At 46.1% G+C, this 25662-nt stretch overlaps 1 protein-coding gene across 4 annotated transcripts in view; it reads right to left on the bottom strand.

Moving 5' to 3' along the window:
- The window catches only part of ppargc1a (peroxisome proliferator-activated receptor gamma, coactivator 1 alpha), a 36138-nt gene extending 12634 nt beyond the window's left edge, over window positions 1-23504 (bottom strand). Inside the window, exons 1-7 of one of the 4 annotated variants that reach the window (XM_035648949.2) lie at window positions 23244-23504; window positions 20201-20380; window positions 6764-6955; window positions 5673-5798; window positions 4149-4509; window positions 2203-2248; window positions 1921-1994 (exon numbers count right to left, since the gene is read on the bottom strand). In XM_035648949.2, coding sequence (XP_035504842.2) covers window positions 1921-1994; window positions 2203-2248; window positions 4149-4509; window positions 5673-5798; window positions 6764-6955; window positions 20201-20380; window positions 23244-23291 — 1027 coding nt within the window. In that variant the 5' untranslated portion in view covers window positions 23292-23504. Of the gene's footprint in view, window positions 1-1920; window positions 1995-2202; window positions 2249-3919; window positions 4510-5672; window positions 5799-6763; window positions 6959-20200; window positions 20381-22741; window positions 22903-23243 lie in introns of those variants that run through there. The other 3 variants (XM_035648948.2, XM_035648950.2, XM_047336414.1) reach the window with 3 other exon arrangements.
- Between the last annotated feature and the right edge of the window lie 2158 nt (window positions 23505-25662).

The following is a 25662-nucleotide window of genomic DNA, read 5'->3' as shown; positions in this document are numbered from 1 at the left end:
AGAGTTGATCCGCCGGTAAGCCGTGCAAATAGCAACACACAGACCACCCCAGTGTCATGAGATACAGTAATTAAAGACAACACGGCAGCACAGGGTAAATCTATTAGCTTGGTAGAGATTAGGGCCTGAACAGTCAGATCCCCGGGGGTCTCACTGCCTGTTGTAGCTTCACTGTACCTCTCTGAGAAGTGTCAAGAAAACACGCAAACAACAGTTCAATGGGTGCTATAATATAGCATTAAACATAATGGCTCAATACAAGATGTACAGGTCTATGTTCAACTGATAATTACATTAATCTTTCGATGACACAGTAATCACCATTACTACAACTCATCATAAAGGCATAAAATAATATATTGCTGGCAGCAGTTAATGGAAAGTTCCATCAGAGAGTTGTCTACCTGCCTCGAAGGTGGAGGGTGTGACCGACCCCTTGGCTAACTTCCATCTGGTTATCAGTAATACCGGTATAATATCTATTGAAGTGGAATGTTACTCTTAATCTGCAAAGCACTTGTAACTCCCAACCTTAAAAGCTCTCTCCGCTTACTGGGAACTATATCCATCTGTCTCATGCAGCACAAGACTCAAAAGCTAATCCCTGAGCAAGAAAGGGGCTCAGTAACCTGGAGCTTTCCGGACTAATGACTTTCCTGCTAATATTCAATCCTTAAATTTGCGCAGGATGGTGAGGTCAGGTGAAGGACTCTATTTGACCGCGCTTGTAAAATGGAATGCGGTGGAACAGAACGGACGCCCAGATTTGGCCACAGGTCAACAGGCTCGCCCACATGCAGTAAAACAGGAAGAAATATTAACTGTGCCTGATTGCCCCACAGCTTAATCAGCCTTGCTCTTTCCCTTCTCAGGTCTCAACAAGCATCACCTTTGACCAATGAAAGCTTAGCTATGCCAAAGTGCTAAACGGCACTTCGACCAAGGTCAGAAGGAAGGAGCGAAACCCCCTGGGGTCTGATGTGCCAACCATTTCCATCCCCCACTGAGTAGAAGGTGCAGGGGGGGCAGACATGAGGTATGGATGAGGACCATTTCCCTTCTTGGTAAATTAATACCCAAAGACACCAGTGCAATGCCACATAGTATCAGAGGCTAAAGGGCAGCCATTTTGTTTTGTTGACCTTAGATGGTTAATCTGGGGCCGAAGGCGATAATTAGTGACATCATTCCACAGAAAGAGGTGACTTGGTCCAAAAAATGCAGCTGGACATGACATTTTCTCCATGTTGGACTTCTGCCTATAGTTTTCTTCAGACATATTAATAACACAAAAGAAAGATGGCAATAATGATGACTAAAAAAACCACCCACATTTACTCAGTTTACGAAATAGCATCCTTTGCATGTGAGTCTTAACACTGTAAAATCACTCCCAGATGTTTTAAATGCTCGTGTGGCTCGAATGCACAGATCACACAGGCAAAACTAAATTACATTGCAAAAACCAATTATAACAATACCATTTCATTTTTCCCCATGATGTGTAGGCTAAGTAAGCTGTCAGTCAGAGAGCATTAGGATCTGATAGAGGAAGAAGGAAAGCATATTAACGCTTCACTAACAGGGGAGGGGAGATGGTGGGAGGATGGGAGGGGTTTGCTAATAAACCCTGAAGAGATTGGAAAGCCTAATCAATACTCAAGCACATAAATGTCCCCCTATGCCTTCACCTTGAACTTTAAACTGTGATGGAACTATCAAGATGTTGAACAGGCAGAGTTAACCCATTACTAGCTACAAGAGGTGAAAATATCCAAAGAAAATATATATATACATATATATATATATATATATATATATATATATATATATATATATATATATATATATATATATATATATATATATATATATATATACTGTATCCACATGTGTTTTAAATAATCAGTGTGTGCTCACCTGGGGTTCCAGCAATCTCCACACTTAATGTGCGTTCAATGGTTTTGTTCTCAAATGGTGATCCCTTGTGGTCACTGGAAGACAAAAGAAAGGACAACATTTTACTTCGTATACAGAAGCAAGACTTTAAAAGATTTTGTGATCTAAGAAATGGAAATGAGTCACAAAAATGCCTCGACTTGGATGGTAGTCTATTTAGTCTTCTTTGACTTTGTCATTTTTTTGCTGTAGTTTGTTGTTGCTTTTTGCCTAGAATAACGTGGAAAAACTTCACACACTTACTTTGGAGACTCTGGGGTCAAAGGAAGTGGCAAGGTGGTTGGTTTGGCTGCAGAACACAAAGGAGCATGGGTAATTATTGATCTAGTTATAACACTCATAGCAGAAGAGAGCAGGTCCACATTCTGCAACTATTAATCTCAAACTAGCCCATTAAATGCAAATATTTCTAAAAAAGACCCATCCCTGGTTAGAGTTTTTTTATGGACACTATTGCGCAAAGCAAATCTTTTGAGATTGACCCCGCTCTAACAATTGATTTGGATAGACTGTTCACTCTGTGAGGCAGGATGAGGTGATGGTACATGTTTCACAGGTGTCTAGACACAGACGTGCCTTGCTCGAGACGACAAACAGATTGAAATGGAATAAAGACATATAGAGACAATGTCACGAACAAGACACATGACAGTGGGTGAGCCCCTCTCTGGACAATAAAGTCATAATCGCATGCACCAACAGCAGAGGAGGGGGAAAAAAAGAAGAAAGAAAGGAGAGTCAAGGAAGCTTGTGCAGTTGCCCGAGGCTCTGGCCGACTTGTGCTCCAGCTAAGGGAATATGGCACCATGCTAAAGAGCAGCACCCGGGCTCTGAGTCTAAATGTACATATTCAGCACACTCTGCTCAATCAGCAAAATATGGTTCAAGGGTCGACTTTATGAATACAAGACGAACAGTAGCAAGACAAGGCTCGCCCCTTTTCCCACCCCCTCCTTTTTTAAAATATATATATATATATATATAAATATTTCACTCTTTTTAAATTTAAAAGAATGCGTCCAGGACTAACAAAAAGCATTGGCTGGCAGGCGGTGTGTTGTCATTATTGTTTATGCCCTCAGAATGACTGTTAGATTCAAATTAGAATAGGGGTTAGTTGTGAAGTCAAACTGGGAAGTGGTTAGAGCAGGAGAGGGAGAAGAGAGAGCAGAGATAAGGCCAGTTGGTGCGGATGCAGTCATGATTACCTAACAACAGGTGGCCCTGGTCGTCGGGGTGCTTGCTGAGCGCCTGCCTGTGTGGGTGCCCTTGCCCTTGTATGATGCGGGGAAGGGTGGGCTCTGCATTTCTAGTATCTGGGAAGAGTGGGCTTGGAGGGCCCTGTGAGAGCACTGCTGCGGGGCTGCCCGTGACATGGTCATCATCATCATCATCAACAACATCATCATCATTATGGTCAACATCCACCCTAAAGCCCCCTCCGATTGGCCACTCCAGTTTAAGTCCAAAGCCAAAGTCTAGTCCTGGCTCTGTCTGGCTAGCCCAGCTCTCCAGGTCAAAGCCAAGAGGTGACAACAGGGGCCCTGAGTCAGGCTCTTCGGGCTGACTTACTCCCCGGTTTTTAAGATCAGTGGTCCCTCTGAACTCTTCCTCCTCCACCTTTGAAACAGCCTGGGATGTACTCTCAGACCTCTTACCTGCCAATTTGCCCTGAGTGCTTGGTAGGGGGGTGATCTTAGGTGGGACAAGGTGGGCCAGATACTGAGCGGGCCTCTGTTTGGAGGTGAGCAGTTGGCTAAGTAAGGGGTGCCCCGGCTTCTCATCTCTTTTCTTAATAGTCACTGTGATGTGCCTACGTGGTACACGACTGGCACCACTACCCTTGCTACGGCCTTGCCTGCCAAAGCCCTTACTAGCCTGAGTGGCGCCCGCAGCCTCTCGGCAATGCTCACAGCTGTGACTCACCTCTCTGGGAGGGAGGGAATAAGAATGCATATACCTAATAAACCTAGCGGCGGCCAGGCGGCCCACATCGCCTGGCGGCCTTCCTTCTTCACTGGGCGGCCCGTGCTCCAGTTTGGGGCGGGCATGGCCGCAGGTGGAGGTTCTGTGGCCGACAGGGATAGAAGCACCCTCCGACTCCTCAACACCGCCATCGTGAGTGCAACGCTGCCACTTCCCAGCCCCAACACCAGCCACACTACACTCGCCTGCAGCCCGGCTCTCACCTCGCTGGTGATGCTGCGGCGGCTGCTGTTGATGCTGCTGCAGCTGCTGCTGTTGAGACGGCACAGCTGTCTTCTTCTTGGAGGCGGTGGAGGAAGACGAAGAGGTGGAGGAGAGGGAGGAGAACGAAGAGGTGGATGAAGAGGATGGCGAAGAGGAGGAGGAAGAGGCGCCAAGAACCAGGCCAATCTTTTCTCTGCCACTGGCACCACCCCACGTGCTCTTGGCTTCACTGGCTTTGGTGTGGAGCAGGATGTCATCGGTGGCCGTTAGGTATTTCAGCAGCTCAGTGCAAGGCCGCCTCACCGGGCGGTTTTGTGTGCTGGAGCCCCCTCTTGCTTTGCCATTCCAGGGGCTCTCCATCTGTGCAATACAGCAAGGGCAAGAGAAAGAGAAAATTATTAAGTTTGCTTCAATAAAAGGTAGTGCTCACTGTAGTACAGTGCAGTTGGTCCAATAGTGAGAAATGTGCTATATTCGACACAAAAATCAAAGCACAGAGGGACAGAGCAAGAGAGAGGCTGAAAGACTGACTCAGACAGCCTGAGCACAGCGGTTGCCCAACAGTCTGGGAGGCGACGGTGGGAGTGCGGTCCGCCCATCATCTTAATTGCGTGGCCCTCCGAGCAACACCGCGCCACTCTGTACGCACACCATGTCCTCCAGGAGTCCTCATTCGCTGTGCTCCAGAAATGGATGACTCAAAGGCACGGTATGAAAATAGACTGTGAGGACGGTTGTTGCGCTAAATATGCAAACAATAGTACCCACACCACACACATCTGCGTCTGTGTTGTGTTTAACACACAATATGATCATACAGAAGTTTTTTGCAATCCGAGGATTTTAGGGGAAGGGGAAAGCCTAAAAAAGATTTCTGACATTTTCCTCGACAAGAGCAAACCATCAATTTCTATAAGCTGCAAATGACACTGGACATACAGTATTTCCAGTTAAGACATGACATCTAAACAGAATACTGGAATCACACACATTTTACTTTTATTTATTCACATTGATAAACATATGACACTTACGCTGACAAAATTTGATCTCAACCAAGCGTACCTCTTCAGAGAAAAAAAAATCTCCTTTGAGAGCCATCTAATGGGAAAATCAAATCTGATATCTTGATCTTGTCATCTCAAGGCATCAATCTCGCAACGAGTGCCTGTCGCTTTTTTTCCCCTTGCTTTTTTCTCACAGGCAGCATACCAAGGCGGGATAAATGGTGGAGCTAATGAGACAATGGTGCCGATGCATCGGCGAGAAAGCCCAACAGCAATCAGCCTGTTTTCATTACGGGACGGCCCCCTGAGAGAGTAGACTAGAGCAGCAGTCTAACATCTTCTAAAGGCAGCCACCAAAACAAGAAAAGCGTGTGAGGGAGGGAGAGCCAGAAACCAGAGAGAGAGGAATAACAGTGAGAGAGATAAACAAATGCTTTTGGAAAAAAAAATGTGTGTACATGAGTGAAATAAGCAGCAAGGCAGTGCATGTATTTGTATGTGTGTATGTGTCCCTACCTTGACGACGGCAGGTGGTGGTCTGATCCGGTGGTTGCTGCTGGCTGCATGGTTCTGTGCCTTGCCACCTGTGTATTGATTATAGCTGAGCTGGGAGTTTGCGGGTGCCAGAAGGAGCTTCTTCAGCTGCGAATGGACCCAAACAGAACAAGAGAAAGTGGTGAAGGAGGAGGAGGGGTGGGAGTGAGCGTGGGTTATGCAAATCTCCATTTTCTTTCAATTAGACAGACTGCGCTCTGTAAATGTGGAAGCAGAAGAGCAGTGGTACTGCAGTTAGAAAAGATACAAATCACAGGCACATCTGAGAGGCTGATTTTTAAGCAATTCAAAATATGTGATGGGGAAATTATAGTTTTTTTATTTCCTTCCTGCGCAGGTGGGTTTTTTTGTGTACACAAAGTCAGGCTTCTCGTGTGTGATTGAATAAACACAGTCGGGCATGTGGCGAAAGGTCATTTGGAAAGGACCGGCATGGAATAAAATGGACTATAACGGAACATAACAAAACATTTTAGGTCAACGCCTTCAAGCTAGAGAAATGCCCAGATGGTACGGTTATGTGGAAAAATATACAAGGCAGTGCAAAGGGGTAAGCTGACATTTTTTTTTGCCAAAAAGGATGACTTGGGCACAGGGGGATTAGTCGACGCACACAGAGTAGATGAGGTGAGATAGGTCCCTCCCCCCCTTATTTTCATTATGTACCAGTGTGATCTCAGGGCCTGTGGCACCCTGTCAGCCATTGCTTGTCCCAACACAGCGTTCATATCATTGAAATGGCACCACAATAGCATTGTTACGTAATAAGCACTGAGCAGGGAACGCACTGATCATTGACTTCATTCCTCCCCTGCATCTGCATCTCTCTACACATATATAGTGAGAACATTGTGTGGACTGGGCACTGCCAAGTACAGAAGTCAAATGGCCACTTTCGTTACCCCGGTCTTGTTGAAGAATCTTATCTGGTGTTTGCCATGGACTGGACAAAAAAAACAACCCAACATGTGCATGGTTGGAGGTCGGCTCTTGGTTTTGATACTGGTGTAGTGATTGTGAGAATAATGAGAAGGAGGAGCTGTTGGTCATACCAGAGAAGGCTCCTCAGGCTCTGGGGTGCGTGGTGAGCCGTCGGGGGAGGAGGGACAGCTCCGGTCACTGGCATTGGTCACGTCCCCATCTGCCAGGGCCTCAAACGAAGGCAATCCGTCCTCATCCACCGGGATGCTTTCCAGGGTCTCTGTAAGCACTGCCAGCAAGTTGGCCTCATTTTCTTCATCTATCTTCTTAGGGGGGTGAAAAGGGGGGAAGGCAGAGACAGAAAAACAGAGAGACACGAAAAATAGGACATTTTAGTCAGGGGAAGTTGCATCTCTTTTTTTTTTCTTCTTCAGGGAAGTAAAGGTGGTGGGTGGTTGCATGCAGGCTTCCATTTCTTTTCCTCTTTTTTCTGCTGCAGCAGCTGAGCTGGCTGTATCCTGGCAGTCTTTTTAATAACAAAATTCTCTCAGTGTGCAAGTGAGTCAAGCCTGTCACTCATATTTTAAACACGCAGCTTACTGGACCAAAATAATATCTCCCGCAAGAAACCCATTACCAGGGCTGACAAGTAGCAAGTATCTAGGGAGGGCAGGGATGGGTTGTGGTGTGTTGCGGTATGGATGGGTTTGTTGGGGGAAAAGAAACAATGAGCCGAAATTGACTCTCCTCTCTTATGACGATCGACTTGCCGACAAGATGTGTACAAGCAATCCTCAGATAAGGAGAATTACCACCCACAAGTGCAAACAAAATGTAATATATTTGAAATGTTGGCATGACATCGGATGTGCACCACAGGCGGGAAGTTACCATCAACATTTCAAGAAAGATAAAGCTCCTAGTTGACGTACCAGCGGAGTTGTTTTCTTGCTGCAGCTGGCTGTTTAATGGTTGAGATTATAAGTGTGTGTGTGTGAGATATAAAGAGACTGAGAGACGAACATATAGAGATGGATAGTGAGGGAAAGAGAGAGAGAAGTGAGCTGCCAGCTATCGACAAGGAAGGTTTACTGTGGATAATAACGATGCATGCGAGAAGTGAAAAATATTAAGACTGAGAGGAATGTAGCTTTCTTGACAAAGGGTTTGTGTGTGTGTGTGTGTGTGCGTGTGCGCGCACAGTGGCTGTGCCTTTGCACCGACAAGTGACAACTCGTGACAAGTGACAACAGGAACTGTACGTTCCGGGGCCATAAAAGCCCAGGGGAACTCTAAGACAGTGGAAAGATAAACAGTATCGTCACCGTGGGTTGTTCTGTGGCCAGCCCAACAAGAACAAATCCCTTTATGCACACGGAAGGATTATCATCGTTCGGCAACCGAGTGGGGTCATCATTATGCTGAGGTGGCCACCAATCTCTCAGATACCAGCACGAATAATCAGAATCGCACATGTACGAAAAATTTACCCACCAACTTGTTTCTGTAGACCCCACTGATTTTACACAATTACACACCCACCATGGATGTCACAGCTGTGGATTCGCCAATGACAAAGTGGCAATTTTAATTCTCCGATATCTTGGACATTCAGGTAGCTAGCTCACGACGAGGAAACGTTAATCTGAAGCTCATTGAGGTAAATTTTCTCCTAACAACATGAGCACTCAGTCATTATTAAAAAAATGATAAAGTGGACATATTTCACTGAGATAACACGACATAGACTGGGGCCATGCCGTATTGGCAAGCAAATACCTCGCAGGAAATTGCTCAGTATGAGGTGGCATGCTGTTTAATTACTTGCGAGGAGCTTCAAATCCACTGTGCTGGAACCGTACGCCGCTGAAATGTTCACCGTTTTCCAGCATCCCAAGTTATTACCTGAGCACTAAGCGGGTCGGTATTAACCGGTGATAAGTCCAGCGCCTTTTCTTAGCCCAAACATACAGAAAATTGAAAGTAGGATCATTTTTTTTTAAATGATCACAAATGAGTCTTTAATGAGCCAGGAATTTATTTAGGTACGACCTAACCAACCAGCCAAGCGATGCAAGATTTACATGGGGCTTTATTCACCTCTCTAGAGTAAGTTCACGCCAAGACACCCAGTAGAAATTATGGCCTGTGCCACTGTGTAACACTGGTTGCATTTAAACTTGAGCGGGCTCTGCAAGCTTCATTATGATATGGTGCGGAAAGGATTGGGGGGAATTTCTGAGGCTGTGGCAAGCTCAAATGTAGTGATTCCAATCTTGTTTCAAAACCTCCGCCAATTGGCAAGCTCCCAGAGGCACACTGTATCCCCCGAGGATAACCCAGGAGGGACTCTCATATTCTGAAAGAGACACTTGTAAAACCCTGAGTCGTGACGATCATGCTGCAGCCACTGCTGCAGCTCTCGTGGAGGCACTCATAGGCCAAGTGGGGATTTGAGAAACTGGGGTAAAAAGCAAACCTCGGTGATCATTTATACTCCGGAGAGAGCATGATCTATTGCCCCTGTACCAACTGAAGGACCGCACCTTGCGGAGTTTCTACACCAAAGTCAATCTACTACCAAATGTCTCACTCGCCCACCCTTGTACATTTATAAACAAAATCTCTGTGCGGGTGGACTTCAGGAGCTATGGCACCCAAAGGGGGTGCCGCCAGGATAACCTGGCAACCTGCATATGGCCATGTCCACTTATATTGATTAGAGCAGCAGCTGCTGAGAGGAGAAGAGGGCAGGAAGAACAAAGAGAGAGGAGAAAATTGTCTCGGCGGGAGCACTTTTCTCGCCCATCCCGCTTAATGGACCTCACCGAATTAAAGAGATCTTAACAATCCTGGGCTAATTGTGGGATCACAATATATTAACCCCGCTCAAATTCTAAAGGGTGCCATTTTGAGCCTGCTTTATTCCAAATGCTTCAATTAGCCATAAAACATGCTGGCAAGTGCTGGCAGAGCTTCCCTCTCCCCTTCTTCACCCCAGCTTGCCCACGTCGGAGAAAAGAAAGACAAGTCCAGTTGTTCCTTATTAGGTGAGGCCCCTTTTGTTATCAGGCAGACTGTCTTTGAGATTGCCCTTGCCTCGAACACTTTTACTGAGTTCCATAGCACGGCATTGTGTTCCAGGGGATACTATTCACACAGCTGATAACGGAAGGTGAAGGTGCTGTTTTAAACAAACACTCACTTCTGAACACTGGGGAAAATAGCCAAATTAAATCTGCTAATTGCTTCTTGAGGATTCCGAGCTCCTGAGCAAATTTGCCGGGGATCAAATTTTAACAAGCTTTCCGGGGCAATGCATCATTTACATGTTAAAAGGAACCAAATGTGTTGTGAAAGTGCCAGAATGATAGACCTGATCGCTGAATTACAACAAGATGAGGCTTCAGCAGATTAACGGCTGTGCTGTTATCTTCAAATGAGAGGCTGAACAAGTGAGAGAAACTCTGGATGTGGGAAGATATAATATCTCCGCTTAAATGGGTACGCCGGTATTTAAAGTACTGTTTATTGTCAATCTCTTTGGCTCACTCCTTCCCTCTCTCTTTCTGCAAATGGAGGAATGGCAACCACTTCAGACAGAAAATATTCTTAATAAATTGGCCCCCAAATTGCATGGTGGGGTTAAATCTGTGCCTTGACAATCTAATTGCATTGCTTCATCTCAGTCTTTTTTTCCGCTCCGCTCTCTGCTCTTTCAAATTCCAAAAGCATTCCCTTGCAAGAGGTTACGCTAGCCAGACCTTTGAATATTGGCACAATCATGGCACAATCAGAAATTGTAGGGGGTTTAAGTGGGGGTGGGGGGTGGTATCAAGTCGTCACATCTCGACTCTGCCAAGAAAAGCAGCCTTGGATTTGATAAACAAATAATGTCATTTTGTGTTATTACCCATGGCCCCCAGATTTCAGAGGAAATAAATCAAAGTCAGTCTTGCTGTTAAGGTGTTAGTCAGGCCTGACACGTCGGCCAGTCACATAGGCACAACATATGGCAACGGGGAAGGGGGGGGGCGCAGTTAGGGTAAGGTATGGCAGGATGCACGGCAGAGAGACAAATCATGGCAGCCACTAGAGACATTTAGCATGAACTTATGGAGATTTAGAGAGGGTGATTATGGCAGATACAGAGAAATGAAAGCACACATAACACACACACACACACACACACACACTGTTAAGCCCCCTGTGTGTTTGTGAGCGTTAGAGTTGCACTATCTTGACTGTGTTCCCAAAACATATAACTAAATTTGAAACCTTCAGTGCGTCAGGGCTGCGATTGGCTTTGCAGCACACAGCAGCAAACTTGAGTGTCTCGTTCGCTCTGGTTTTCCATCCGACTACATAGTCAACAGAGCGTCTCGTTATTCTGAAACAATTTCCTCAGCAAATGATCCTGTGTACCAGATATTGAGGGTCCGCGTGTTTGGACACAAAATTCACAGCACTGATGGCCAATTGTATATTTAGGTCTTCATCAACAGGACACAAAACTCCTCTGTCTCTCCTCTATTGTCACTATCACGCGTCATAATGGTTTGAGTTGTGATATGCTAAATCGTGTACCCTGTAAATGCAGAAAAGATTGACCGATTGATCGTCCGAGGACCAGGCAGCTGATTTTATGCTTCTTCATCCCACTTAACTATAACTGGCCTAGTGATAATGCCTTCATCCTGGCAGGAAGTCACTATTTTGTGCCTCCATTTAAACAAAAATGGCAAGTCTCTGAATGGAGACTAAGTGCTGGTAGTGAGGCTGACTGTTTACATGCCAGATGTCTGGCTCCGTTTTAGAAGGCTACGCGAGTTATAAATCAGCAAGGAAACGGTTCGACCCATCAATGAGGACCAGGATATTTGTGTGTGTGTGTGTGTGTGTGTGTGTGTGCGCAGAGATGATGCATCTCCTGGGAACCATTTGAGACTGTTAGAGCCCTATCAGATGAGCTGATGGGGGGGGGGGGGATATCTGTAATTGAGCGAGTGTGTGTGTGTGTGTGTGTGTGTGTGTGTGTGTGTGTGTGTGTGAGAGAGTGAGCCATAGAGAGACTGCTGTTACACATCCTGACAAGAGACCGGATCCAATTGAGACACCTACCCAAGGGATGTTAACAGTGCTGTTCTTTCTAGTTCTCCCTGGAAAAATCTTTTGACCCTGCTGCTAAAACTAACCACCTGAACCCTGTCGCACATCTACTGAGACCAGCTGAAGCTGTCACATGCCTTCACATCCACCAGGCCCCTTCTTTGGCTCACAAATCACACACGACCAGAGAGCTTTGCCATGGATCCCAGCAATCAAACCTCAATGTAAACCTCTGATGAAATAAATGACAGCTCAATTGAAATAATGTAATAACTAACAAAAACACAACAAAGAATGCATGCAGGCTTATGTTAAGATGAACATATTCTCAAACAGCTATTCAAACAACTGACAGCATTAAAGGTGGGGGGGGGGGGGGGTTGGTCCTCCCCATCTACAGTCCTGCCCCTAGCTGCTGTTGTTTTCCTACTGCAGCCATCCAACAGATGGTCCAAGCAAACTTACCCAGCTTACACCACAGAATCGCACACCATCGTAATGACTGGACACTCACTCTTTTGTTTTGGCAGCGACTTCCCAATCGGCTTGGCACGAGAAATCACTGATTGCTGTGATTGCTCTGCCTCTGACGGTCGCAGCGGGAGGTAGAGAAAAACAGAAATTCTGAGCCTCGAATAAGGAATATTCAGCGAGATGCAGAGATGGCATGAGGAATGGTGCTTCCCTCTGCTTTTTTCCACCTAATGGCATGCAAATAGCTATTTGCTTAAGTCGGCAGCTCTGAATCTGCACCACTAAGCAAGGGGCCTTTGAACATACTGTTACACTGTTGATAATGTGCTGGGGAAGCACAGGGAGGGGGTCGGACTCTGCGCAGAGACAGACAGAAAACAGGATCATAGAGACCGTTTCTAATGTCCATCTTGCTAAAACAGTCACTGTCACATTTCCTGGCCGGAATGTCAGTCTGCCATCAGCAGTCGAGTGTAGCTGTCCATAAAAGAATCCCCCACATCCACAGAGGGATGATCACTTTAGTTTTTGACATTTACATAGATTTGCGAGGGGAGCAGAATGGAGCAGACATTTTTATTTTTTTGCACGGTGGACTCAATGTTATTATCCCCCACTGACACCACCTTTATATACTTACAATCACACCACACACACACGTACACCTGCACACAAATGCGGCTCCTGACCTTTCAGGGCCTGCCAAGCCCATCGAGGGTTTGTGGAGTTTCATTTGTCACAGTAATGTCTTCCTCGGAAAGATGCCAATGCAAAGGGAGCCAGGGTACCGTGGACAAGATACGGTGGTCTTCAGTGTTTTTCTTCGCGTGCACACGTTTGCGCATATGGCAGAGGATGCAATATCACAAATTTATGGTAATTGAAATGGCGGAATCTTTTGGGGGAAATGCAGGCAATTTGATTCCGCGGCAAAGAAGGTCACCCTATTCAATTTGCACTCAATGCCGTACGCGGTGCGACAGGGAAACACCTGAAAGCAAACGATCTTATCGGGGCCTCACAGGCGTCACCACTTACCCACTGCATAAAAGCTATTTGCTGATTACTAAATAAACGCATTATCTTTTACCTTGACTTCTGTGTGCACGAGCGGGTGCCTTGTCACTCTCGGATCCAGGTAGGAGGCTGCCACTGCAGTGCGCTTGCCTCTTATCCGTGTCGTGACTTTGTGAGCATGTTATCTGAGCAATTTAGTTTTTTCCTTTTTCATCCTGCGCACTTTCAAGTGCCACATGTGTATGTGCTGCACGTGTGGTAGCAGTGGTCAAACATGGAGGACTTCACACGCCTTTCCGTGAGTGATAGCGATGTGGGGATGGATCTATCTTTACGAGTAAAGAAATTAGGACACAACAAAGGAATTGCGGACGCATGTTGACACAATCCCGACTCGTTGAGGCAGGGACACTTCAAGAAAGGACGAGTGCTCTCAGAGTCTTTCTTTGTAGCATCATCGTCGAATTTTGAGCCGCATTTCATCTTAACTTAGGATCCCCTCTCTGTGGAATGCAGATCGAGATGCCTGTGGTACTTTGAAAAGGCTGTCTTTTTTCACCGCTTACATTCAGCCGAGCACACCCACCACACCTGCACACACTACTGGACTGATCAATGGCCATTGACCACTTGACGACAAGCGCACATCAGGTTATTATACAATGCAGCCCTAGAGCCGTGACTGCAGCTTTGGCTGACTGCAGAATTGCCTGAAAATTCTCTCTGAAGAGAGCCGATCAACAGTCAGACACTTTTAGAGCTGTTGACTCCCTGAGGGCAAAGACATGCAACAGATCTATCCCAGCTACAACACTTTCATAACAATTTCTCAACACATACATATTTAAAAAAATCCACCTGATAAGAAACACAGTAGCTTTGGCTGGGATTATGCCTAATACTCATGTGTATTAAGTACTTGTATTAAGAGTTGAGTTCTAACCTGTGTCCAAATCTATCTGTGACAAAAAAAAATACACCCATACATGAAAGATTTTGTTTTACACAAATTGGAGTGTAAGGGATGTTTCCTATCTGCTGAGATCAAATTTCGGTAGAAGCTTCTGCTTTCAGATTAGACTGAGAAGCTACTGATGGGGCAGCAAGTGAGTCATCCAAGCATCCAGTCACTCGTGCATCAGCAGAGCCTCAGAGAGCCTCTTGAACTATTTGAGGCCTGTGCAGACTTAAATGCTTCAGGGGGGAAATAAGCTAGAGCTATAAGCATGCAGTGCACATCATAAAGCTTAGTGAGAATGTTTTTTTTTTTTTTCTGCATGGATGACAAAGTGCTTAAAAATAGACTCTCAACCAGGGAAAACTAGTCCTTGTACAGTACAAGACTGCAGTGCACATGGCTAAAAGATGTGTTAAATTAAAATGAGCTAAATTTATAAAATGTTGAAAAAAAACCCACTAAAAACTAAATCAAACATGGGAAAGAATAATCAAACTGATCAAAAACTTAAACGCACTTAAGAAAAAAAAAGTTCTTTCGAATCCCATGACGTCCTCTACTCTTGAACAGAGACTAACAGCTAATAAGAGCTAATTTGACTAATTACAGCAGACCTTGTTTTTGCTGATCTTCAGTGGTTTAACTGCTGACCATGCTGCATTCAAATATACAGGTGTACGCTATGACATCGGGTAAGGTGCAACAGAGGCGATGCAGGGGTGTGGTCGAAGATGCTAAACATTTAAATGGCCGTCTGATGGTATGAAGTTTAATATCTTTTCCCACAACCACAATAATTTGTGCAGAAATGGATTGATACATGATATATTTTGTTCACTAAACTATCACTTATTGTTCTGGATCACCAAAGTTCTCTTGAACCTTAGTACAAGAGATCGAGAGCCGAGCAGACGGGCTGGCAGAGGATATTGCCACTGCTGGGTATGCTGGCACAGAATACACACACACACACACACACACACACACACACACACACACATGGACAAACACCTGGGATCGATTGGCCTTACCTGGAGAGGGAAAGCAGCCTATCGCTCAAAGCTGACTGATTGAAGGCCCCTGCCCAGCCTCTTCCCTCTCTCTGATTTTGTTCTTTTCGTCTTTTTGTGTTCACACCGTTTCCTCACTACTGGCTATTGCTCTCATTATTTGTAGCCCTGTTGTCCCTGACAATGTCTGATCAATACATTTCATCTCTATGTAAACGCCTCCTTGCGCTTACTGCCTCTTTTCTTTGCAAAAGAGGAAGAGTATAAAAGGATTTTAGGAATCCATTGTTTATACCCTCCTCCCTGTCCAAAGTGGGCACTAATAAATAATACAAAGAAAGCTGGTCTTATCACAAGATATCGTTGCAACATGTTGCTGTGTGTGTGTGTGTGTGTGAGTTGGGGGGACGGTGGATTATTGGCTTAGTGTTTTGGCCAGGTTAAAGTGAAACAGCCCTGAAAGGCTCTTAGCAGAGATTACCCCAGGTCCTAAAAATAGTAATTTCGACCCAATACATACACACACACGGGCGCGTGCGCGATCACACGGAACAGAAAGACATGATGGTGTCATGTCGCGCCAGAACAGACCACTATCTGATCTTCGTCCGCGGTGTCTCAATTACACAAAGATGCACATGCACACGTACACACCGCTGGCTCCGGTGTGATGAGAGAGATGGGTATCCACTGGGGGCAGGGGATCAGCTGGGGCAGGAACACCAAACCATGCCTCAATCAGCAGCAGCGGCCTGGAGGGAATGTGTGTGTGTGTGTGTGTGTGTGTGTGGTCCAGGTATTACTCATGTTGCGGGGACCTAAATGCGTTAACACAGTCATGGGAACCATAATGTATATCATTAAATGTTTAAGTGTAGACATGTTTTAAGGTGAGGGTTAAGCAAGTAGAAGTTACATTAAGTCTCCATGAAATGAATGTAAGTCGATGTCATGTTCTCTGAAATCATGGAGACACAACTGTGGAAGGGAGAGAGAGAAAGAGAGACCTAGACAGGCAGCCAAACAGCCAGCAGTGGACCAAAAGATGTTCCCTTCCTCTTTTTACCAAATGTTCGCTGAGGGGAATGGCCATATCCATCCCCGTTTTGTTTTTTTTACCCCTGGCTACCTTCCTCCTTCCAGCGTTTCTTTCTAGTGGCGACTGTTGGAGGCCAGAATATATTTGTTTAGCCACTGCAGCTTCAACTTTCCATCAACCGGGAACAAATGCTTTGCCTTGGGAGCAGAGAAGACAGTAGGAGGAAGAAAGAGAGCGGGGGTGGGGGGGGGGGGGGTGGGGGGGGGGGGGGGGGGAGGGGGGGGGGGGGGGGTTGGCAGAGCCCACAGTATTGCGGGGGGTGGTTTGAGAGCTCTTGTTGTGGAGTGGATCTGACAGATGCTCCAAGATGACACGGGCCTGGACAGCCTAAGTCTGCATCTCTCTCCTATGCGTCCACACTGCCTCTCAATTGTGTATCTTGAAACGGCATCGCCGCTGGTCTGAAAACGCTGGTTTTCCTCCGGTGTTGACTGTGATGGAGGATTCCTTCCATCTCACAGTGCAAAACAATGTATCAGTAAACTCGAGATAAGGAAAGTATGGTGTGTTCTAATAAAACTCACTTGAGAAAATCACATCCAGTGGAATATGATAATTCATACACCCTTTGGTGGAGCGGTGAACTGGTGCGGGTGGTGTACTCTCAAATGTCAGCATAAATTTGCAAAATAAACGTAAGCGGCATTCAGCAGGGAGTAGGAACAGGGACAATAAGGGTCCCTGCTGTCTGTAAGTTTGTGTGTGTGTGTGTGTGTGTCCTCCTGTCTCAGCTCACAGGAGCGACTATCGCCGACAAGCGTGCAAGCTAATCAACGCTTACACGTGTTTGCAGGGAAAGAAAGAGCTGCCGGAGGAGAAACATTTATATCCCAGCATGTTGCATCAAAGCCTGCTGAAGATGACCCCATCAATCTAATCTGCCTTTACTTAAGAATAAGCGCCCGAGCATCTGTCCAAAAAGGCACAAACAAGCAAGACAAAACACCACAGCGTCTTTCCGAGTCGCATGCAATCGCACACCAAATCCTGTTGCACTGATATAAAGCGTTCGCCTTCCTGACTCAACGCGCATACAGTATGTGCGCTCACGTGCATACACTCTCGGCACATCCCTGTATAATATCAGAGTAATGCTTTAAGCCGCGGCATCTTATTTTACTACCTGCAAAGCCCACAACCTTTTACTTCCAATCCATGGGCTTTCGTTTAGCTGGCACAAGTCCAAGCTTCTCCTTGTCGAAATGTTTGTGTCTTTCACTGCCCATCTGTCCCCCTGTCTGTCTTTTCATCTGCTGGCCTTTTCCGTCCATCTCTGCACCTCCCCTTTGTTTAACCGTTTGTCTTTCTACCCTTGTCCCTTTTTATTCATGCATAATCATGTACACCGCATGTCGAAGCCTCCAACAACTGTAAATGCCTCCATCTGTGTACATGCGATGTGCAGTGCCACATCTCGGTGCGACCGCCACCAGGATGTCCACGTCGGAATCCGAACGAGCCAAAACCAAACGAGACACATTTCCATCAATCAAACGGTTGAAGCTCGACATGAAACCTGAACGGGGGGGACCTGCGGTCAAAAAGACATTGGGTCACGTTTCTGTGCTGTTATCTTTGGCGGTACATTGGGAACTTAGCGGAGTGACCACCCCTTAACAACTGCGACTCAAAATAGACGGTGGACTTTCACGGTCGGCCCGTTTTGAAGAGGTGCCAAACACACTGTGCCAGGAGCAATAGCTGTGTGTGTGTGTGTGTGTGTGTGTGTGTTACGGGGGGGTTGTATCATTCTTCACATTTCGTGTCAGGGACAGTTGGGACAGTGGCAGGGAATGGAGCAAAAGGCCAGCCAGGGGACAGCTTGTGATCTAAGATGATATGCTGCTTAAAGAACAGAGAACACACACACACACACACACACACACACACACACACACACAGACACAAACACACACACACACATAGAAACATTGGTTTTCTCTGATGTGACAGCAATATTTCCGGTCCCAGCCGTACTGTATAACCAAGTCAAACTCTGTATACTTATTTGCTTTCTTGTCTATCACATGGAACTGTAACCTGAATAAAAAACCCCCGTAGAAGAAAACAGTGCGTGTTTGCCTTTTGCTGAGCTGCAAATCATTTCAACAGTTGACTGGAACTAATGAAAGCCAGTTCTAACTTCCACAGTGTGTCGTTTGATGGGGAGCTTTAAAAGAGGGGCCTCCGTCTGACAGCTGCACCCAGCTGTTACACATGTTACTCAAGGCGTCCTTTATAATCTGCCCCCTGCTTTTACCAACAGCACATACACGCTGATTTGTTAAAAGAGAAACACAACTCACAGGCTTCAAGTGTGGCCAGTTATTAACATGTTCTTTAATCTTCAACTTTTTATTGGATGCTTCTCCGCTCTGTATACAGGCCAATAACGGCGGTTGCAGGAAGTGCAGCTAGAGCGCCGGCCCTCTGATCCTTGCCGAGCAGCAAACTTTCCCCTGTCAGATTAAGTAGGATTAGCTGGGTCCTGCCGTATGATGAACTGAAGCCTTTCCATATCCTGAGCATAATACAATAGCTGCCGGCTTGTTGAGTGTGTGAACACATCACCCGCTTACACTGCAATGTATAAGCATTTGTGTGGATACAAACGTGCGCTGGGGTGCAGGACAGTATATGCACATGCAGAGACGCAAATACACGCAAATACCCTTCATGTGCCAGGTCCATTATTACGGATAAGGTTAGGGTTAGGGTTAGGGGGCACAAGCATACGCTGTCACTGGTATTTTTATCCATCCCCAGAGCCACTTGGTGGCTTCAAGCCATATCACCCTCAGACGACAGAGGAGCCTCGGTCACACCAGCTAATACTTAAGCCCCCCCCCTTTCCTGTGTGTGTGTGTGTGTGTGTGCACGTGCGTGTGTGTCCGTGTGCGTGTTGGGGTGGTCCACAGAGGTAGAATGTGAACTGATATAAAGAGACTCAGAAAAAAGGTGGTGGCAGTGGTTGGAAGGTTAAACGTGGAAAGAATTTAGTCCGTTATCAACTGCTGCCTGCAAGACCACTGAGGAGGCACACACAGGCGGGCGCAAAGACCCTGAAAACGTGACTACATGACAGGGCCATAGGCACACGCATACACACGCACTGCCTTCTCAGACAGGGTTTTTCCTCCTGAGGCGAGGCAAAGCATCCAATCTCAGTCTTTCTTGTCTATCTCTGGCACTGATAAAGGCTTATAATGAACTGGGGACTGCAACTCAGTCCCCACACCGATGGCTTTATGGCCCCGGCCAGATCATCACCCTCCATGGACTCCGTTTGTCACTGGGTGAGAGCAGAAAGCCAGAGTCAGAAGGACGAGGCAACGGAGAGAAAGAACAAACCGGATCGGGGGAAGGGGGGGCAGGGGCAAAGATTAGAAAAAGTTTTACACTCCAACCTTTGAGAAGCATTTTGCAATACAGCTGGCATGTCCAGAGTTTACTACTGGAGTATGTCTTTAGATGTGTGCCGCATGACTGACTCAGTGTTGAAATAAACGCACAACATTTTGATAAGGGGGCCAAGTGTCGGGACCACGATCTAAACAAGGAGACCAAGGTTCTCCTGGGCTTATCGTACTTCACGTTATCTCCCCTTTCGTACTTCGGAGCAATGTAAAAGCCTGTTTGTAAACTGGTAACAGTTGTACATGAATTGATTGGAATTCATGAATGTGATGGCGTGTTATGTTTGCTTTGGGAAGTTTTTATTTCAGCTCCCTCCTGTCCCGTGGAAGAGTGTATCATGAAATTGCTGCGGACGCAAATACTTTTGTTTAGAAAAGACAAATTGCCGTGTTTTGAATGTTCAAGGGAAGAATATGAATAGGTAATGAAGAGGATGTGATTAAAAACACCAAACAACCAAAAAATGACTGTTAGCTTTACTAACCTCAAAAAGATTGGATGCCTCATTGCCATACTGCGTGGAAATGATCTCTGATTGGTCACTGTACCATTTGAGGCCTCCCAGGAAGCTGTCTGCATCTAAGTCACTGACATCCAGCTCTGAGAGGTCGAGCTCAGGGAGGTCCGGGCAGAGGGGCTGGTCTTCACCAACCAAGGCAGCGCACTGGAGAAGAAGAAAACAAGAGCGTTCACATGCAAATCAGACACGGAGATCTGTGTGCAAGTTCGGAACCCCCCCGAAAGGAGCAGTTAAGTCAATCAAGTCTAAGCTTCTTCAATTCATGACAAATTCAGTTCACAATTCTCTCATTTGATACTATTGAATAGTTACTCCACTTTCATGCGACACACTTACGGGTTGTAATTCATTCATACAACCTTCAGTACTTCTCTTACTACTATTCTATTGATTATTAACAGAATGGGTTTTATTTTTGGCTGCAGATCATGCAATGAAAACCTGCAACAAGTTTCCACTGAGCTTCTGTTCAACCTGCGGTGCACTTTGTCCTCCTGCCATCACTCCCCAAGCACTGTCGTTGGTGCTGGCCTTTGTGCTACTTTGTGCTGCCTGTTGACATTTTGTTATTCACCAGCCACTTTCATGTATCCTGGCCAATGTGTACTGTATGTACCAGCTGTTCCCGCTTCCTCCCGGCACAAATCATCAGCTCGGATATGGCTGCAAGTGACGGAACTGTAAATCAAGCAGGGACTTTGTTGATCAGAAAAGGTGTTTGGGTGGAGGGGAGGGCAGGGGCAACACATTTGGCTCGGTTGATTTTGCAGGATCATTCAAGATGAAAGATATCACAGGGGAATCCCTATTCATTGATGTTTTACATTACATTGTGCTTTGTCCAGCAAGTGTGGATAAAGGAGTCATATAAGTCGGCAAACCATATAGGAAGGAAACCAACAGTTGAAATATGCAACAGACAGAGCTGTATCCGCCAAAGAAGAAGAATTTTGAGCTTTAAAGTGAGGGATCATTAAAAAGCTAAATCTGGCCAGAGTCCAGGGGTGTTTACACTCTGTGCCTCATGCGCACATGCAAATCCAAGCCTGAGAAGACAGCTTCATGGCTGGTGTCTAATAAGCAACACGCTCCTAGTTTTGTTGACAGCACAGTCAGCCGATATAGGAACAGGATGGACAGAGTACAGGATATATAGGATAGATATAGGCATTTGAGCGGGGATAAGAGTCGGGTTCGGTCCAGGACAAAACTGGGAGACTGATGCTGTGCCAAGAAGGAAAAACGCCACCCAGACAACGGTGTCATAGTTCATCCGTCTTCGGAAAACGAACCAACAGGAACACACGATGACATGGACCACCAACAAACCAATCCGTTATGTTGCGAACGCAAGAGCGAAGGGGACAGATTCACCGCGACTTGGCGCCCCTCCCCTGAGGTGATCCATTCTGACAGGGCACGGCATGAAATCAACCAAACACGAAACAAAACTGTTCAGATATTCAGAGGCTGGACGTCCTACGCCCATTTATCTAACGGACTCCCCGGTGAACTAATGGAATAGCGCCGCCAGAGAGACAATCGGGGCGCACCACAGCGCTCCAGTGATTTACGCACGCATGGCGCATAAAAGCACCCGGAGAAGATTGTTAGAGGAACCGGACGTGCATGACAGTTTGGTTCTTTGGAAGAGCGTGATATTATCACACGTTCCCTTGGTCTGAATGCTCACGGAATGAACGCGATCCTTAGTCGGATTGACACAAAACGCGGTCGAAAACCGGAGACTCTCCTTCTTGGATAAAGTGACAAAACACGAATCGCTGATTAAAGTGCAACTAAAGTGCAAATAAAAAAAATAAATTCCTATACCCATCAGAAATAACATGAATTTTACTTTTAGGGAATTAAGGCCGTTTTCTTTATCAAATTCTTCTCACGCGCAATTACGCACAATTGCGCACAATTTCGCAGCCAGGCTGCAGCCACACCGCGTAGTTGCTGTGAAACGCTTCCTGGAGCATCACTGAGCTCCTGCGTACCGACAAGTGTGAGTGCAGTCAGGTAGACCGACGCGCCCGCACCAAGTCAATCAGCAAAACAGCGGACGAATAAGTAGCCGTTTGATGTGCCTTGTTATCTACGTGCACTTTAATAACATCGAGGGGGGCAAAAATAGAAAGATGGATGAAAAAAAAATACCATCTGGGCGCGAACACAAGTGAATTATTTAGATACAAACGTATGCGCGAGAGGTGAAATGAAATTCGCACGAACACACAGAAGCATCTTGTCTGGCTGAATGCGTCGTTGCTCTCCGGCCAGCGCAACGGCCCCCCCCCGGACGGGCTGTTGGCACGCAAACGTGGCCGGCACCGACTGTATTATGATGCTCCAGCGCAATGCCAGATAGCGGTCCCTCAGTGTGCTCAACCTTTGCTCTTTCCCCCTGCAAAAAAAAACAACAACCCTGCATGCGCTATCCCTCCGCAGCACATCGAAGGGATCATTATCGCCAGTGGACTTCATGCGTCAACGAAATACCTGACTTTGGGACATTTCAGTCATTTCGGCATGAAAAACCCTTCCCGGCAGCGGCGCGCGTATACAGTCCCGCGGCTGGAGAGATATCCGCCGGCTCGCAAAACCACTCTGCTCCGACTGAACACAGAGATCCTACGAGGAAGAGCACCGGTCCCGAGACTGTGCGCACACTACAACGACTACATCTTTAACTGCGGTGGAAAGGGGGGGGGGGGGGGGATTCCGCACATTCCCTCCACTCGTCATATGTCCCCGTGTTGTATATCCGCCGCATCCTCAGCAGTGTCCAGACGCGCACCACGCCGGCGTGCCAGCGTGCCACCGCCGGCACCAGCGGCGGAGAGGGAAGAGAGCGCAGACTTATGTGGGAATCACTGTCTCGGATGGCCAGCGTTGTCCATCGTTCCAGGAGGGTGGGGGGGGGAAAGAAAGTCCAGAGAGCTAGAAAGATGAAAGAAGTCGGATTTTCTTTTTTTTTTTTTTTTTTTAAAGATGCGCTCACCTCTAATTCTCTCCACACCGAGTCCTGGTTACACCTGTCCCACGCCATCCAGCCACTGAATGACGGTCCGAAAAAGAAAAAGAAAAAGAAAAAAAAAAAAAAGGAAAAAAAGGGGGGAAAAAAGAAATCAAGTAAAAAAGAAATCCACACACGCTTCCCACTCGCTCTCACACAGGCAACTGCTGCCCCTCGCCGAGAATGAACCGAGGGCACCTGTCTTACAACTGCTTTCCATCACATGACAAAGCTATTAAAAGTAGGCAGGGGAGTGACTCCGCGTCCACACTACTCGCCAGTGACGCGCACCGAGCAGGCGGGGTCTGCCTGCGCACATAGTAAAATCCTCCGTGCACTGCAAAAAAATGTCTATTTTTAAAACCATATCGTGATCTATCCATCTATCTATCTATCTATCGAGCAATCTATCTGTCCATCTATCCATCTATCCATCTGACTATATAAATGTCAAATAATGCCTGGTAAAGACTATTTCTGGGAGTATATTGCTCTTAAAATTGATCCAAATAATGTAGGTGATATCATGTCTGGACAGGCTCTGGATTTGAGTTTGAAGTCCGGCTCATGAGCTCAGCTTTGCAGATTCTGGGCATTTTCTGCAGCTTGAGCACCATGATGGTGGTCGCAAATGTCTTGAATACGTTCATGAGGTGTTGTAGTTTTCATGATGAAACCACAAAACGTGAGGTTGAGTCCAGGATCTATGTTTTTGTGTTTTGGACGAGCTTCTTTATCATTTGTTAAAAATGAATTCATAAGGGCGGGGGTGCAGTGGATGCTGATCACATGTAAAGTTCCAGTTGTGTAACTACTGGTTTACCTCGGTTGTAACTATAGAGCACCATGTAACTATTTAATCAATCTATTGTTCATTTACAAGAGAAGTTGCTTTCCATCGTTTGCGCCATTCCTGCATTAACTCACTCACGACTGTAACTTAGAATGCCGGCGCTTTTGTTGTGTAGAATATCAAAGAAGGTAATTCAGTCTATTGGCAAAGTATTTCTTTGTGCATTCAGAGGCAGTGAAAAGGACAGGTGGCAGTATCAACTGTGTATACAGTGTCAACAGGACGTGTATAGGCAACACTGCCTTGGACAAATGAAAACAAAAGCTTTGTGGACATTTCAAACAAAGTGGTTTTTCTGTTAGTTAGACTGGCAGGCAGAATGCCAGAGGAATTCTCTTTCTTTCCTATATGCTATTGTCTTATGCTGATAAATTATTGTCACACTGTTGCATGAGATTTTGAACAAAGAAAACAGCGATCGTAAAAAAGGGATATCAATTTCTTTTAGCCATCATTTATAGGGGGAAAAAAAGAAGCGACCTTCTGACAGCCGATATCAATAACTAGAAAATTAAACCCTTCAAATTTGCTTACCCTAATCCAATATTTAGATTGTAAACCCGCAGAGTCAATGTGAGCACGTAAAGAGCAATTGTCTCCCTAAATACAAAGCTTCAGGGACTGGAAATTTAAATTGTACATCCCGTGTGTATCCATGCAAGTGTGGTGTGCACAGTAAGACATTATATTCTTATGAGTATCTGAGGCCATTTGTACCACTAAATCCATACATCTGCCTCTCCACGCGTGCCCAGAGATACTACGCAGAAGCCGCGGCGAAACCCAATCTGAGCAGGTGGTGTGTGCAGTGACCTCACAGAGCCCAGATGGACCAGTACTACGGAGACCATAAGATAGGGGCAACATGGGAGCGACATGGAGCTCGGGTGGCGGCTGGCTTTGTGACTGCAGCAGAGATAAAAAGAAAATGCACAGAGACGACGGGGAATTAAACGCACCAGTGATGTAAAGCTAAAATCAACCCTCGCGGCCTCTACATGGTGTGTTTATGTATTCAACAGATGCAGGAATTTGCAGGTACAGCAGCTACTGGTAGGACAGATTTTTCACAACTTAAATAACGGCACTGTAATGAACATAGACTTGCAAAAAAGGAAAAAGAACAAAGAACGAGAAAGAAAGAAAAGAAAAAAAAATCTTGGCCAGAGATACATGCTGGTAAATGATATTTCTCCCTCTCCTGAAGCGGCATGTGAGTCACAGTCAAAAGCCTTATCTGATTGTACTCTTCATGCCAATTAAGACAACGGAAGCTAAATATAGATATAATGTTATGATTTCCTTTCCTGAATGGCCTTTGATTCTTCTTTTCTGCAAACGCATTCTTGCTACAGGCCGGATATTTATGTATGCAGTGAGAGAGATTTGTAGATATAGGAATCATTTCAAAGGAGGAAGAAGAAGAAAAAAAGGGGGGGGGGGGGGGGGGGGGGGGGGGGGGTCTTTAGCTGTACTGAAGGTACAGGTACTCTATGAAATGCCACAGCTTTGTTTGTGGGGGGGAGACTGTCGCACACAGTTCCAGGATGA

This window comes from Scophthalmus maximus, chromosome 12 (assembly GCF_022379125.1).
Source record: "Scophthalmus maximus strain ysfricsl-2021 chromosome 12, ASM2237912v1, whole genome shotgun sequence".
Taxonomy (NCBI): Eukaryota; Metazoa; Chordata; class Actinopteri; order Pleuronectiformes; family Scophthalmidae; genus Scophthalmus; species Scophthalmus maximus.
Note: the sequence above shows the minus strand (reverse complement) of the source record. Positions and strands in the feature narration are given on the sequence as shown.